Source organism: Camponotus floridanus, unplaced genomic scaffold (genome assembly GCF_003227725.1).
Source record: "Camponotus floridanus strain SB8 unplaced genomic scaffold, Cflo_v7.5 scaffold7, whole genome shotgun sequence".
NCBI lineage: Eukaryota > Metazoa > Arthropoda > Insecta > Hymenoptera > Formicidae > Camponotus > Camponotus floridanus.
Genome location: NW_020229838.1, coordinates 2,587,721 through 2,604,290, shown reverse-complemented (window position 1 = coordinate 2,604,290; position 16,570 = coordinate 2,587,721). Strand labels below are relative to the sequence as shown.

The 16,570-nt window shown below is 26.3% G+C and overlaps 3 protein-coding genes across 4 annotated transcripts; 2 read left to right on the top strand and 1 right to left on the bottom strand.

Moving 5' to 3' along the window:
• The first annotated feature begins 1,304 nt into the window (after positions 1 to 1,304).
• On the top strand, positions 1,305 to 8,504 carry LOC105256104. 2 transcript variants are annotated; one of them, XM_020029182.2, is made up of 12 exons: positions 1,305 to 1,465; positions 1,604 to 2,426; positions 3,937 to 4,097; positions 4,182 to 4,229; positions 4,458 to 4,639; positions 4,792 to 4,912; positions 5,003 to 5,531; positions 5,622 to 5,827; positions 5,975 to 6,212; positions 7,439 to 7,655; positions 7,731 to 7,903; positions 7,981 to 8,504. In XM_020029182.2, the coding sequence occupies exons 3-12, from the start codon at positions 3,964 to 3,966 to the stop codon at positions 8,077 to 8,079; spliced, it is 1,947 nt and encodes a 648-aa protein (XP_019884741.1). In that variant the 5' UTR covers positions 1,305 to 1,465; positions 1,604 to 2,426; positions 3,937 to 3,963; the 3' UTR covers positions 8,080 to 8,504. The 2 variants fall into 2 exon arrangements, with proteins under 2 accessions (XP_019884741.1, XP_011264082.1); XM_011265780.3 differs by lacking the exons at positions 1,305 to 1,465; positions 1,604 to 2,426 and having other exon boundaries at positions 4,016 to 4,097; positions 4,463 to 4,639.
• A 1,114-nt stretch (positions 8,505 to 9,618) lies between these two features.
• LOC105256838 (uncharacterized protein C11orf70 homolog) lies at positions 9,619 to 11,217 on the bottom strand. Its single transcript, XM_025413767.1, has 6 exons — positions 11,102 to 11,217; positions 10,863 to 10,944; positions 10,486 to 10,555; positions 10,226 to 10,398; positions 9,895 to 10,067; positions 9,619 to 9,820 (listed from the first exon to the last, which is right to left on the bottom strand). Exons 1-6 carry the CDS (start codon positions 11,194 to 11,196, stop codon positions 9,619 to 9,621), a joined length of 795 nt encoding a protein of 264 aa, XP_025269552.1. The 5' UTR covers positions 11,197 to 11,217.
• Positions 11,218 to 11,576: 359 nt separating this feature from the next.
• On the top strand, positions 11,577 to 15,521 carry LOC105256117 (alpha-1,2-mannosyltransferase ALG9). The gene is made up of 12 exons (XM_011265792.3): positions 11,577 to 11,660; positions 12,189 to 12,327; positions 12,590 to 12,795; positions 12,904 to 13,017; positions 13,121 to 13,231; positions 13,322 to 13,604; positions 13,941 to 14,057; positions 14,272 to 14,485; positions 14,609 to 14,750; positions 14,894 to 15,023; positions 15,114 to 15,244; positions 15,344 to 15,521. Exons 1-12 carry the CDS (start codon positions 11,581 to 11,583, stop codon positions 15,480 to 15,482), a joined length of 1,806 nt encoding a protein of 601 aa, XP_011264094.1. The 5' UTR covers positions 11,577 to 11,580; the 3' UTR covers positions 15,483 to 15,521.
• Positions 15,522 to 16,570: the final 1,049 nt, after the last annotated feature.

Sequence of the window (16,570 nt, the reverse complement as noted above, 5' to 3'; positions counted from 1 at the left end):
ATATTTATAAATAAATATTATTTATATTTATAAATAAAATTTATATTTATAAATTTATATTTATATATATTATAATTATATATATTATAATTTATATTTATAAATTTATATTTATATATGTATTTATATTTATAAATAAAATTTTTAATTTTACACGAAGTAGATAAATTAATATTACTGATTAAAACAGTCAATATTATTAATTCTTTCAGTGAAATATTATTAATTTACAGTGCTATAATAATATAATTTATAACTGCTATATCAGTGACTCTGTTTACTGTTTCAGTGATAATATACTGATTTATTTTTAAAGAGTATAAATGCATTATTTTATTAATTCCATAAAAAAAACGTTTGACGAATAAAAGAAAAAACGTATTTTAAATGTGTTTTAAACATTTTTTATCAGAAAAGAAATAAAAAATATTTAAATATTTCTTATCATATTTCTTAACGTTCTTCAAGTGGACATTTTAACTAATTAAAAACGTTTTTAAGAGTCGGTTATGAAACGTTTGAAAAAAACATTTATGAAACGTTTTTGAAATGAATATGTGCTACCTGGGTAATGCATTTTATATATAAAAACATTATATAAGACAATTTTATATAAGACAATTATTTCGCTGAATAACATGTGAACTTTCAACGTGACGGATCGATTGAGTGAGTAGTACAATATATACAGCGTGTCCCACCTAGAAGTGGCTATCCCCTTTTATCTTTTAAACTAAAAGAGATAGACCATAATAAATATATATGAAATTAAATGGCTTGAACTGAACTTTGTTGTGAGTATAGTGATTGATTACAAAATTTACCTATATTGAAAAACGGAGAGATATACATAATTTTTTTTATAATAATGTAGATATTTTGATATAATAAAAGTTGTAGCCAACTTCTGACTGAGTATCATGATTAAATGACACACGTCAATCTCCAATGCACGAGTCAGAAGTTGGCTATATCGCAGAACCGAAAATGAAATGGTGCACGTCGCCCGCGATATTTCAAGCCGGAAAATGTCGTATAATATGTAAAATATTTACATTAAATCATACATCGTTATATTCGTTTCAAACAGCGCTACAACTTTTATTATATCAAAATATCTCCATTATTATAAAAAAATTATGCATATCTCTCCGTTTTTCAATACAGTTAAATTTTGTAATCAATCACTATACTCATAATAAAGTTCAGTTCAAGCCATTTAATTTCATATATATTTGTTGTGATCTATCTCTTTTAATTTAAAAGATAAAAGGGAGTAGCCACTTCTAGGTGGGACACGCTGTATATAATACACGTAAAGTTTTACGTTGACAGTGATATGTTACGTACTGACACAAGACACGAGCGCTTCGTAAGCGATCAGCTGATTTATTCATACCACATAAGACTATACGTCAGTTTATGGAAATATTTAAAGAGTCGCATCTCGAATTGTGGTTTATAAGTAAGTCATTAAAATTACAAGAAGGTTTATAAGTAAATCATTAAAATTACAAGAATTATTAAATTCTGTATGTTGTCAATAACACTTTAGCACTAAATTATAATCACAAATTATAAATCACATTTCTCTCTGTTACAGAAAATAACCATTTTAATTTGCATTATTCGCACCTTCGAAATTTTACACACGTAAATATGTATGCTTATATATTGTATTGTCCGAAAAATTCTCAGAAATCCCTTGAAATTTTCCGATCGACGTCTTCAAATGAAATAATCTTAAAAGAAAGGAGAGGAGAAGAGAGAGAGATTTTTAAATATTTTTTATAATAAATGTGATGCTCAAATTTCACGTGTGACGTCATTGGTCGATCCTCCGACCTCCGACATTCGTGGACATTCGACTTTCAACTTCGTTGTTTCTCGCCTTTCACGTGAGGCGCGTGCGACGATATTTCACGCGGGCGTGCATGTACGAAGTGCGAACGTTTATGATAGTTTATTATCGCTACATGGATCGAAATGAGGTGATTTTGACTTTCGATGGACATTCGATGCAAAGGAACATCTTGTCGTGAGGATCAAACGCATCGCGACGTGTGTCGATGTCGAACTTTTCTCCAACGCTTAGAAGCGTCTCGTTTATGAGTGCTTCTTGAAACGGATTGCTCAATCTATTTATTCCCATTTTTGTGCGTGATGTAGTGTTATAATTTGCGAACGAATTCCTACACCACTTGTCTAAGCATCTTTACAGGCAGTAATTCGTGTGACTGGTCTTGAATCATCTTCGATGTTTCGTCGTGCATTTGTTGAGATATATTTTCTAATTATTAACGTAATATAAATATGACGTATAAATTATTTCTATATGAATGCATTTGTCAACATGTTGCATATCAAATATTAATTAAGCATTGTGTATTCGCACTAATCGCTTTATCATAAGTGATAATGTAAAGGTAATACTTTTTCACTTTATATATTGTACATGTGTGTGCCTATTTACAGCAATTATTATGTATCTATGTGTTAATGCAAAATAACAAATATATCTGATATCAAAATTCATTTTCATATATTAATTATAATATTTTAATATTTTAATTAAAGACTCCTGGTCTTTTTTCATTCAATTTTAGAAATTATTGTTGTGTGATTGCTTGAATATCTGTACACGCAAATGATGTATGATGTATTGGCATAAATTCTTTCATGTTGCTAATATTATATTTATATTCAATCTTTATAGAAACTCTCTAAGATTATATTAGATATAAAATTTGAATTTTAATACAAAAATATTCAAGAAATTTTCTCATCAAAAACATTATATAGATAACATCTAAAAATATATTATCTATAAATATCTATTTTATATATAAATTTTATTTGAATTCTTCTTAACAAAATCCACTGTACAAATGTCCCAGGTAGCAGAGTGACGTCAAATGACATCTTAATAACATTTTAATGACGTCATTGTACAAGACGTCAATTTGCTATCTGGGATGATAATATTAACAGGAAGTCAAGAATTAACAGGAGTCATTTTTCAAATATCAAGATGTTTGATTATAGATAAGCACAATATTTGTACATAGCGAGATAATTTCTTATAATCATTATGTATCACTATCATTATTTGATCAGTTCTAAGTGTATAATGATTTTACAATTAAATTATATTTCATATAATCTATTATGTTATCAATATGCTCTCTGTTTATTTTTATATATGATAAAATTGTATATGTTGCAAAATTAATTATTTTTAAAGAAATTTAATCCTGAAAATTAGTGAATGATATGTATTTTAAAATATATTATTACAATATATATTTAATTAAAAAAGAATATGTATATATTGTAGACTGTTATATTGATATAATGTTAAAATTATTAAAAATAGATATCTTTATATATATATATATATATATATATATATATATACATATAATATTTTAAGATTGAATAGGATAAGTAACAATATTAAAATTGATATGGCAATTACCAGAGCAGAGAAAGATAGCACTCTTAGCTACTTTATTTGCATCTATGATAAATATAATATACGTAAAGTCCAAACAATACATCATACTATCATCCATATCATCGAGACAATTGATATATCTCATAGCAAATAACAAGCAATGCTTTTATGCAGCATTTAAAGCGTCAGTTTAAATTGAAACATTTTTCTATTTATCTGCTGTTGCATAATATTGCTTGAACAAGGCACATCAGCAAAATCAATAATTTACTAATGTATTTTGAATATTTTAAATTTTGACATTTATTTAAAAAATATGAATATTTTAAGAGTAAGTGCAATAAAATTCAATAGAGAGTTAATGTACATTCTGTATATATTCTGAAAGTGAAAGAGAAAGAAAAAATAAAATATGCTTATTTATTTCTAATTAAATGTTGAAAATTAATCTTAAACTCATGACATTTTATATTTTACAGAAATTCTTTATATTGAATTGAATAAATATGAGAGTCACAGCATGCCATTTTCGTCGTTGCATAATAGCAGCACTATCTATAGCGCTGTTATTTTGTGTTGTTCAAGTAATAAGAACAGAATTAGGATTTAATGAACCTGACCTTACAAATTTAGATAAATTGTAAGTAATCTTTTAATATTTTATCTATGTTCGTATTTTGATATCAAAATATATTTTTCATTTTGTGATTTTGTTTAATTACAGAATACACATATCTCAAATAATTAAAGAGTCAGAACAGTCTTATGCAAGGTATGTATACAATTTGTTTTTCAAGAAATGAAGTAATAATTAAATTTTTTATAAGAGTCATTTTTTGTCATAGTTCAATAATTAATAATAGTATATACTGTATGATATAATTAATAATAGTATACTGAATAATAGTATATAATTGCAGCACATGATAGCTTGTGTATTTTACTCACAGTTGTCATATTATTTGCGGGTATTTATTATTTATTTAATATATTTGTGCAGAGAAGGTGTTGCATGCAAATTACCTCAATTGAATATCTCTAGTCCTGAAATAATGAAATTCATATATGATGTACCGCCTTTATCGTGTGGACCTGAAGATTGGGTCACAGTGGAAGGTTCAAGACTTGTTATTACTAATAAAGCAAGGAGAAAATATGGACAAGTAACATGCATATTCAGCGGTGAGTAAAAAAAATTATATCTTTAATATAAATAAAATATTCTTTATATTACATGTGTGATTATAGTACTAATAGAGATATATTATTTCAATTAAAATAGAATTAGGCTCAGTATTCTAGATAATGTGTAATGTTTGTTATTTTCTTTTTAGAAATTATCAGAACAGATGATTACAATGTAAAATTATTAGATGGTATACAAGCTGGTGATTTCTACATTTTGAGAGACAGCGATTTTGCAGATGTTAAATGCAAATCAAATAATGGAGATGTGTTAGTTAATTTGTTTATGCTTATATTTTTACAAATGTTCTTACCATTATATCATTAATAATGAATATGTTTAATAATGAATATGTTTAGATGGCGTAGTGTACTCGCCGGAGTAAAATACGATCCATATGTCGAGCAACAACACAATTGGGATACTGTGCCGGACACAGGAGTGAAATTGAACGTTCTTATGTTCGGCTTCGATTCACTATCGCGAAATACCTTCATTCGTAAACTACCGAGAACTTATCATTTCATAAAACAACAATTGGATGCTCTCGTGTTAGAAGGATATAACATCGTAGGAGATGGTACACCACAAGCGCTTATTCCAATTTTAACTGGCAAGATCGAACTTGAATTACCAGAAACACGAAAACGAATGGGTCACAAAGCGAATTACGTCAACGTGTATCCCATGATATGGAATAAATATAAGGAACACGGATATATAACAGGTTTTATGGAAGATGTACCGCATATTGGAACATTCACATATCGCTTGAAAGGATTCGACGAACAACCGACTCATCATTATATGCGCACGTATTATTTAGCAGCTTCTCCGTATTTCAAAACATATAACAAATTCTGTATAGCTGGCATCCCACGTCATATGGTTTGTATATGCATAAAACGTTATGTGGATTTTTATTAAGAACATAAAGGATCCAAGAAGTTAATTGTTGATTTAATTATTTTTATATAGGTAATGATGAATTATATAAAAACGATATTTAATACATATAAAAAGCAACCAAAATTCGTATTTGGATTTCATGGCGAACTTTCTCATGACTCTTATAATGATATTGGAGTAGTGGATAACGATGTATATTCTTGGGTGAAAGACCTTCACAATTTCGGGCATTTAAACAATACTGTTTTGATTTTGATGAGCGACCATGGACACAGGTCTGAATATATGTATATATATTATATGTATATATAATATATAATAGCATTATGCGTTTTTTATACCTTTTACTGACTGCACAATTTATATACATGTATAGGTTATTTAATATGCATATGAACAATTGTGTTATTTTTATTTTGCAGATTTGCAGACATTCGTAATACTCTCCAAGGTAAGCAAGAGGAAAGATTACCGTTTTTCTCTTTCATTTTTCCATCATGGTTCAAGCAAGCCCATCCACAAGCATATGCAAACTTTGTATACAATACACAATACTTAACATCACCATTTGATGTACACAAGACATTGGAAAGCATACTTACTTTTAATATGCCAAAAAATGTGGATTATCGTCAAAGAGCTATCAGCTTATTTGATAAGGTAAGTTAATATAATAATATAATTATATTTACATACATATATATCTGTATATATTCTATGTATATAACTGTAAAATTAAAATTGAAAATTTAATGTTTCGTAATTTATTATTCGCGTTAATATACTTTAACTTTTGTGTTGTAATTAAATTCAAATAAAATACTTAAAGTTTCTAAGGTTTTTTTACAATTTCAATATATTGCTTGCATATTTATATATTATTAAAAGTAAAAACAAGAAGTGGAATAATATTAAATAATGTCTAATAAACTAATGTAATGAACTTTTCTTGTATTTTTCAATATTTCGATGAGAAAGTAATATATAATGCAGAAATTGCAAAAAGAACGACATTCCTTTATCAATAACTAGAACTTCTGCTATCTTTTCTAACTTCCGCAGCACACCTGTCCATTACAATAGGAAATTGAATGATTCATACACTCTTGTAGATAATACAATATAAAATTGAATGATTCATACACTCTTGTAGATAATCAAATGATATGATATTGATGAGAATTCTTATGAAATAAAACGAGCATGACGATAAGCGGATAGATAATTCTTATTTGCGCGAATTGTAGGAAAATGAATTTACCTAAAATCGTCACGTATCTGCAATAACGCGAGATCCACATCGTACTAAGGCTGATGGCAGAGAACTAGACGTGAGCGCTTACGTCTGTCGTAATCGTGGACGTAAAGTAAGACAGAGAAAAACGTATGTCGTACAAGGGCATTATCACAATGGCGACATACGTTTTTCTCTGCCTTACTTTACGTCCACGACTACGACAGACATCTAGTTCTCTGCCATCAGCCTAATGAATAATACGTCAAGAACCCCCCCCCCCCTCTACTTCCTATTACTTCCCATTATTTTCTACTTCCCACTATTTCCTACTTCCCACTATTTCCTACTTCCCACTATTTCCTACTTCTCACTATTTCCTACTTCTCATTTCTTACTACTCTTTCATTATTTCTTGAGATTATAAATAAATATAAAAGTTATAAATTATTTATTAATACTTCAGCTTCACAAAGATGTTTCTTTCACTTTTTACAATAAATAGAACAAATTTTTTGATCTTTTTAAACTGTTAATTGTCAAATAAATATATTACTACAATAATATATTAGAACTTATGGGTTTATAATTTTTATATGATCAAATATATGTAAAAATAAAAGATAAATTAAATTAATATAATGTTCTTTAGGTGCCGCTGAATAGAACGTGCGCAGATGCATTTATAGAACCACATTGGTGTGCATGTCTTGGATGGAAAGAAATCTCGATCGACGATACAAATGTTGTCGCTGCTGCCAGTTATTTTGTCCAATTCCTTAATGATTACACTGTAGATCATCACGACATATGCGCGATATTACATTTGGATAAGATCTTATGGGCCGCTAAACTCATACCTACCAAAGGTATAACATATAGGAGAATACATATTGTTATACATGTATCATAAAAAAAGCTAATATCTTTATAACATTTTACAGGTTTATTAGATTTTCGAAAATCTGGAGATCAAGACGGATTCATAGGTGATTTTAGTGCCAAAACCCAAGTTGCAATGGATATTTATCAATTAAAGGTGAGAACAGTGCCGGGTGATGCGCTATTTGAAATCAGCATTACTCATAATCTCGCGGAAAATACTTTCCATGTTAAAGTAAGTAAATGAATCAATTCATAACTAACAAAAAAATTTATTTTGCAATGAATACATATTATAATTTGCATTATTAGATCTCTGATGTTAGCAGAATTAATATGTATGGATCTCAAGCGAAATGTGTGGAAAACTCACTGTTTCATTTGCGCAAATACTGCTATTGTAAAGAATAAAGAACTAAATGTTAAATATTGTACATAGAAACACAACATCAAAACACAAATCAAAGCAAGTGACAATTTTAATTGTATAGTGCGCAAAATGTTATTTAATTTTAAGTAAAAATGCTGTGTGATTTAATATTTTTTATGCTATACAGAGTCTGTATCAGAGTTGTCTATATTAGACTGGTATTAAAGTATTTATTATACGTATTGACGAATTTAGCGAAATGAATTATCGAGAAAGTATTAAGTGGCACATATCATTCTTGAAAGAGTTTTCATATCTGTGAATGACTATAAAAGCAATATCATATATTTTGATCTTGAATGACTATAAAAGCAATATCAAGCAATATTTTGATCTTTAATGCAAAATATATCGTACATATCATACAAAATATATCGTATTATACACATTATAAGATTCTCGTAAATAAATACTTTTGCATAATTATCCAAAATTTATCATAATATTTATTTATAATAATTGATTATTAATACAGATTTGAGCAAAATACTGATAAGCATTTTGAAGTTATTAAATATACACAGCATTTTGTATGTGATATAAGAATACAAAAGAGATATATATGTAAAATACATCTATTAATTTTACATTTATCATAACTAATTTATAGAAAGTGTTTTTTTATAAATGTTAAAAGTTTTTATAAATGTAAAAAGAGATATATTTTATAAAATATTCTTTTTCTTTTGTGATTCAATGTATATTTAAATTCGATACATGGCTAAAAAAAATAGGTGATATTTTGATCTTTATAAATTGCAAAAAAAGATATATTTGTTCATGTATTTATTTATTTATTTATTTATATACACATACATACATAAATTTACATATCTTATATAAACTTCTATAAATATCATAATAAAGAGTGAATATATATAAGTATTATACGCACAACACAAAGAAATTTACACAGAAAATGTTTCAGTTATATTTATGTTTAATTTGAGTATAATTCCTCCTAATGATATTGGTGTGTAATATAAATTAAATACAGTTAATAGTAATTTATTTTTTTATAATTTTTGCAATGAATTGAATGGCTTATGTATGCATAATTTATGTATATAAATTATATACATATCGCAAATTACAACATATCGCATTCTAATCAAATAATTTTTTCTACATACATAACAACGCAATAAGAACATTGTGTTTATATATAAATTAGATTATATGCTAAAAAAATATAGATAAGCAATAAGAACATTGTGTTTATATATAAATTAGATTATATGCTAAAAAAATATAGATAAGGATAAGTATAATTAAGTTCATAGCTTATAATTGAATAAATTATCTTGTATGAAATATAATTAGTATTGATATTAATTGTCAAATTATTTTATATAAATTATAAGATTATACTATGTAAATATACTAATATTATTATATACTATCTGACTGATATAAATTAAGGAAATATACACAGATATGCAGAAATAATAAGTATGATATTTATAATATATATATATATATATATATATATATATATATATATATATATATAATCGGATTCAGTCCACAGGACAATACCCGCCATACTGATGCACAAAGGATGTAATTTCGCGAGAATTAGCATCTACCAGTAGAAATGCAATATTTTGTTTTTTATTGGAATCAGATGGGAAGTAATCTTGGCCTTTGCTATCTTTAGCAACTACTTCTAATACTAAAGTATTCACAAATAAGTCATTTGAGGTATTTTGTTTTTGCACCCTAGAAGAAACAGTTTTAAATTTTTCATCATTCTATATTTCATTGAAAAACTTTAATATAAATATTCTGATAACCTTATAAGATCCTTATAGATATTTTTAGTGACATCTAGATATGGCTCTAACGTATCCTCATATTGACATAATATTCCGCCAAGAACGAGCATTTGAAAAATTCGAAACATAAATTCATTTCTTTCCTCTTCTGAATACAAGTTATATTCTTCCGATTTCTCATCTAAAAGCATCTAAATAAGAATAATTTATACATAAAAAATATCATAAATGTCTCGGAGTTGTTAAAATAATGTAAACATTCCGATAAAATTCCTATAATTTTGATTTTAAATTTTCGTTAAATAACTCGAAATATAATACAATTTATTTCTAAATAAAAATATCTTACACCACGTAAATTATCAGACACCAAAAAATCCTCTACTTGCATATCATATCTTTTACAAATCGTTCCTGAATCATGCACTATCCCATTATCTGGATCCTTCAATTTATTAAAGAAAGACATACTCAAGACAGAACATGGCACTTGTTTTATCTCTACGCTCGACGCTCGTATACCTAACAGCAGAAATCTCTTTTCGCTTGATCAAATGGATTTATAAAAAAAGATATAATAAATAGTTAAATATTGCAAATATGTGATACCTTGCTTTATCCAGGCATTGCCTTGTTTAGATAATAATGCTTTTGCAACAGAATCGTCTTTAAAAAACGCCTACAAATTTATAAATTTCAATAAAGATTGTAAATTATGTTTATATATCACTGTATAATTATATTATTCTTTTTTCTTCTTATAGAATTAATAAAATTTAATAAAATTTAATTAATAAAATTTAATTTGTATTATTTATAGACAATAAAAAAATTAATTTTAATATACATTCTATCCTTTGTTTTAATACTGTATTGAAGGAAAATTTGATTTTGATTTTTTTTATTAAAATAATTCAACATCTCTCTCATATTATTATCATATTAAAGAAATTATTTTTGTTTATTGAAACAAAATATAAACTTACATCAGCCAGCTGATATTTATGATACTGTTGAAATGATTCGTTGAAAGAAAAATTTTGAATGACAAAATTTCCTTTTAAACCCCTATAAGATAAAACAATAATTATAAGAGATAATTTTTAATACATTTGAAAATAATTATTACTTTTATTGAGAGACTAATCTACTCATTAATCTACAAAATTAAATGTTTACGTATAAAATAAACCATATTATGAAATTAATAAATTAATATTAATACCATTTACAAAGATATTCTTGCGTTTTTCTATCGTTAATTCCGATATAAATTTTCTCATTCAATGGCACAAACGTAAATTTTGGATCAATCTCCATTTTTACATATCTGTCACTATGGAAATAACAAACGCTTTCTCATGTAATTTATTAAATATGAAATAAAATTTTAAAATAATATGAAATAATCTTTAATTATGAACATGATAAAATATATATTTTAAATTTAAATAGACATGAAAAAAAAACAGAGAACTCTTTCCATAATCATTTCTCTTTCTCTCTTTTTCTCTGCGTATCGTTGTTGAAAAAAATTTGTTTGCAATTTTCCAAAAATATTTAATAAAAGATTTAATTACGCTACTCTATTTGTATTGATTTTTAACATTGATAAATATATATTATAACGATATGTTCTCAGTAGATAATAGCAGAGAGAAGACTGAGAAAACGAATAGTATAGATAAGGTTCTCGAAAAGATCATGGCGCCTAGTCAACGTCAGCGGCAGCTCGTTTTATCGAAGAAAGAATTAAAAAAGATCAATGGAAGGAGATTTTCGAAGTATATAAAAAATATGTTCTCTCTCCCTTTCCTTTTTTTCCTTTCTTTAGACAGTTTCTTAAACATTTCTGGTGCGTGAAATATTTAAAAGGTTGACTCACATATCGAGTTAACCTTTTAATGTGACACATGGGAAATATTGGACAACAACAAATATGCATGTTTAAAAAGCAACTCACATTCATGATATTCACATAATTCTTGTGTTAATTTTTTATATTTAATTTTACATTATATTTGGTCTTCAATTTTTTAATTTCGATAATTCAAGATACATGAATTTATAAATTTTTAAATAGTGAAAGAAAAGTCTTATACATTCTGGATTTTAATTATTGTAGACAATTAATTATTGCAAATAACTCAGAAAAATAAATCATGTTCTCATCACATTATTTTTTTAAATAATTATAATTTTGCAGTCTCAGTTATAAAATAAAATCCTGCCTACAAATCACATGAATAATAATTATAAGAGAAAATATAAGAGAAATATAAAGCAGAAAAATTCAAATAAGTATATTTCAGGCCAGAAGAATCTTCCGATATGGGACTTGTTTATCCTGGTTACGATACAGCTTTCAAATTGCTACTATCGGCAAGATTTTGTTCTGCTATATGGAGTCACATAACGGACTGTGATGAAACGTACAATTACTGGGAACCGGTAAATTCATAAACTAATTTAATATTATGAATATTTAGACTAAAAAATAATAATTTTTCAAAGCTACACACATTTGTTGCATCTGGAATTGATTTCTATTTTAATCAAAATATCAGAGATGCAATTAATTCTTTAAAAAAACATTGTTAGAGAATATTGTTATGAATGGAGTATAAATTTGTACCATAAATTTTATTCTTTAATTTTTCACATCATATTTTTATGCAATACAGCATCTATATTATCTTCTGAATTGTCTTAGAGTCATTACTTGCTCTATGGAACAGGCCAGCAAACATGGGAATATAGTCCTGAATATGCCTTACGTTCATATATGTACTTATTAATTCATATGGTACCAGCAAAAGTTTATCATTACTTATTGGAACCAAATCCTGTACTAGTTTTCTACTTTATACGATGTTTTCTATCAATGGGTTGTGCATTATCTGAAGTATATTTTTACAAGTATGTTTTTCTTATAAAACTAAATCTCTATACATGATATAATATAATATCATAATTGATATAAATCTTAGTTTTGCTCTACAACTTGTAATCTCCTATATTTTACAGAAATGTCTGTCGCGAATTTGGAGTTCATATAGCAAGGCTTACATTAGTATTTCTTATTCTTAGTTCTGGGATGTATATTTCCAGTGCTGCATTTTTACCATCATCTTTTTCAATGTAAGTATTAGGTGCAAAACACACACACATATGCACATATATACATAATTTATAATTTACCTATATTATATTAATATTTCTTTAACGAAATATATCATAACAGGTATGTAAGTACTGTTGCTATAGCAGCTTGGTACGCTCGCCAGTATGAACTGGCTATTTTTGCTACTGCCATTTCTTCGTTACTTGGATGGCCATTTGCTGCATTGCTTGGGTAATTTATATATTAATATAAATGATATATGTAATGATAACATAATTGCATATCATGAGAGTGAAAATTTTCCTTTATCTTACTTTCTAGATTGCCTATTGCTATTGAGATGTTAATACACAGGCGAGAATGGGACAAATTTATAAAGTGGGTTATTATATCCGCTGTTGTAATTGGAATACCAATGGTATGGGTGGATTCCTTATATTTTGGCAAATTTGTCGCCGCACCATTAAACATTATATTATACAATGTCTTCACTAATCATGGACCCAATCTTTATGGCACTGAACCATTCAGTTATTATATCATCAATGGATTCCTGAATTTCAACTTCGTCTTTATCGGTGCATTATTTGCACCTTTGGGTTTAGTAAGAATTTTTATAATTTATTTTTTATATATAAAATACCTTGAAAGTTGCACTTTTTATAAACTACAAATTTTCTTCAACGAATTTTAATTAATATTTTCTTTTAATCTGAAAGATTTGATGACATGAAAACATTGTACAAAACTTTCTTATTATTAATATCTTAGCACTAAGTCAAATTTATTTACAGTTGACAATCGAATAAGCAGAACATTAATTGTTTGCATCTCTCAAATTTTATTTAAATTGTTTACCAATGAAAAAAGAAATGCGATAGTTGCAACATCTTATATAAGTGCGATATATTTTGGCAATATTTTAATTACTCAATTATAGTTTTTAGTATGGTTAATCATGCCGGCACGTCCAAGAGATCGTTTATGTCTTTCATATTGGTATTCATTAGCACCTTTATATCTATGGATTTTTGTGTTCTTCCTTCAGCCGCACAAAGTATGTATAAAAAATAATATTGATCTTATATTATTATGAAAAGAATAGATACACATATTTAAACAATACATTTCTACATTCTGCATTGTTAAAAATTTTTTGTTTGCAATATTTAAATTGTTCAAATGTGTGTGCTCCTATTCTATTATTTAATATTACAAATTGATTTATAAAATATAAAACAAAGAAATTGACAAGATGAATGTGTCAACAGGAGGAACGGTTCTTGTTTCCAGTATATCCTATGATTTGTTTGGCAGGCGCTATAGCAGTGGATGTTGTACAAAAGTTATACTTTTATCTTAGAACGAAATTCAATTCGTCGCATATCAGTTGCCATTATTTACAGTTTACTACACACATTACCGTTTTGGCGATATTAATATGTGGCCTCTTGGGATTTTCAAGATCATTGGCAATATATAAAGGTTCTATATCATATATATTTTATAATATTATGTATTATAAAAACTTTTTATTTAAATAACAAATAACTTATATAGTTTATGCTACTTAGCATATGGAATTTATTTATTTATTTATTATATTAGGATATTATGCTCCTATGGAAATTATGTTTGAAGCTAATAAGCTTGGAACAGAAGGCGAGGTACCCAATGATGTTAACATAAATTTTTGTATTGGAAAAGAGTGGCATCGTTTTCCTAGCAGTTTTTTCTTTCCTTCTAATAAGTAAGTGCAAAACATTAGCTCTGAATTAATTAAAGAATATATTCTTTTCTAATTCTTGTACATATTATATAAAACACTGATATATTTTGCATTAATTTAATACAACTATATTATTCTTATATACAATGTTGAATTGTTTTTAGTTGGAAATTACAATATTTGAAATCTGAATTTAAAGGACAATTACCACAACCTTTTTTAGATCATGAAAATGCAACAAGTGTAATTCAAGCACACTTTAATGATATGAATAAAGAGGAATCATCACGTTATGTAAGTATTTATTTATAACAAAATATTACAAGTTATTAAATTTTATAGTTACATCAATTGCTTTCATTAATACTTCTCTTTCTCTTTTAGTTTAATTTAGATAAGTGCCATTTTCTATTAGATCTGGATATAGGAACTGAAACAACTTTAGAACCGAATTATTCTCGGCTAAGTGATCATTTTACTATTGTAAAATCTTCTAAATTCCTAGATGTATCAAAGTAAGTTTAAGAATTTTATTCATATATTCAATATCTGATAACTGTAATTTAGAAGTATTTTTTCATATCTAATATAATCTATTATCATTTATATTACAGGTCACATTCCCTCTTCAGAGCATTCTACATTCCATTTGTATCACATAAATTTTGTACATATGGCTCATATAACTTATTACAAAGTAATAAGTTTAAATCTTTGCTGTCCTTGAAGCAAAGGAATTCTAAGCTTTCTTAAATGAAAGACAGAAGTTTACCCAGAGAAATAATTTTTGTTATTTTATGATTAAGTAAATAAATTTTATAATGAAATATTAGTTAAAAATGTATATATTGTGTACATAGAGACAAATCAATTTAAGTTAAAAATTTTGACTCAAAACTTGATTTAAAATTCATGAACAACAGTAAAAATTAATGGTATATAATATATAAAATTTATCCTAGTGAAAATTTCTTATAATTTTATTTTTAACAATTTTACTTTGTAAGAATGTATCAAAAACAACTTTTTTTGCAGTATAAAAATTATATAATTTATATATAGCTTTGTAAATTTCCAAGGTTTTGAATTCTATATAAATATGTTTAGATTCATAATATTTTTAAATATAACAAATAAATGATACATGTAATATGTTACAATTGTGTGTAAGAAATCTTCGTTAAGCTATCATGACACATGAATTGTAAATTGTAAAATTATTAATGTATTAATACGGTTATTAGATGATATTTATTAATTAGAATGATTATACTGATATAAATATGTAAATATATACACACATGATGTACATATTATAAATACATCAGTGATCATGAAATCTATTCTAATTAAAATATCCATAATATTTTAAGATCTGTAAACGATAATATGAGCAAAAAGAACCTAAAAGATTAAATTTACAATTACTTAAAATTTTCAGCTTGTAAATCCTGTAAATCAGCTATTTAACTAACACATTAATTATGTTAGATAATAAGTTGTTTTTTATAGCTGAGAGTGTGTGTGTGTGTGTGTGTGTGTGTGTGTGTGTGTGTGTGTGTGTGTGTGTGTGTGTGTGTGTGTGTTGGCTACACTCACTTTAAACTTTATCTTTATCTTTTTCCTTCCAATAAAATAAGAAAATTATAAAACAACATCTGTTATTTATCAGTTGGATATTAATGTAACATATGCAATGTTAAAAGATTGGAACTAGTAAAGGGAGCTCATTTATTTATCCTCTAAGATTGATACGTTATTCGAGTAAATTTGTAAATATAGAATGCATAGAGAAATAAATAAATCTAACAATAAGAAGAATATGTCAACACGTTAGACTT

Excerpts from the sequence above, each read along its gene's own strand:
- LOC105256104 (XM_020029182.2), top strand. The coding sequence starts at position 3,964 with ATGAGAGTCACAGCATGCCATTTTCGTCGTTGCATAATAGCAGCACTA. Across the intron at positions 5,532-5,621 it reads CTGGCATCCCACGTCATATG|GTAATGATGAATTATATAAA; the intron begins GTTTGTATATGC and ends ATTTTTATATAG. Across the intron at positions 6,213-7,438 it reads CTATCAGCTTATTTGATAAG|GTGCCGCTGAATAGAACGTG; the intron begins GTAAGTTAATAT and ends AATGTTCTTTAG.
- LOC105256838 (XM_025413767.1), bottom strand. The coding sequence starts at position 11,196 with ATGGAGATTGATCCAAAATTTACGTTTGTGCCATTGAATGAGAAAATT. Across the intron at positions 10,399-10,485 it reads CAATGCCTGGATAAAGCAAG|GTATACGAGCGTCGAGCGTA; the intron begins GTATCACATATT and ends TTCTGCTGTTAG. Across the intron at positions 9,821-9,894 it reads ATCTATAAGGATCTTATAAG|GGTGCAAAAACAAAATACCT; the intron begins GTTATCAGAATA and ends TGTTTCTTCTAG.
- LOC105256117 (XM_011265792.3), top strand. The coding sequence starts at position 11,581 with ATGGCGCCTAGTCAACGTCAGCGGCAGCTCGTTTTATCGAAGAAAGAA. Across the intron at positions 14,058-14,271 it reads TCTTCCTTCAGCCGCACAAA|GAGGAACGGTTCTTGTTTCC; the intron begins GTATGTATAAAA and ends ATGTGTCAACAG. Across the intron at positions 14,486-14,608 it reads ATCATTGGCAATATATAAAG|GATATTATGCTCCTATGGAA; the intron begins GTTCTATATCAT and ends TTATTATATTAG.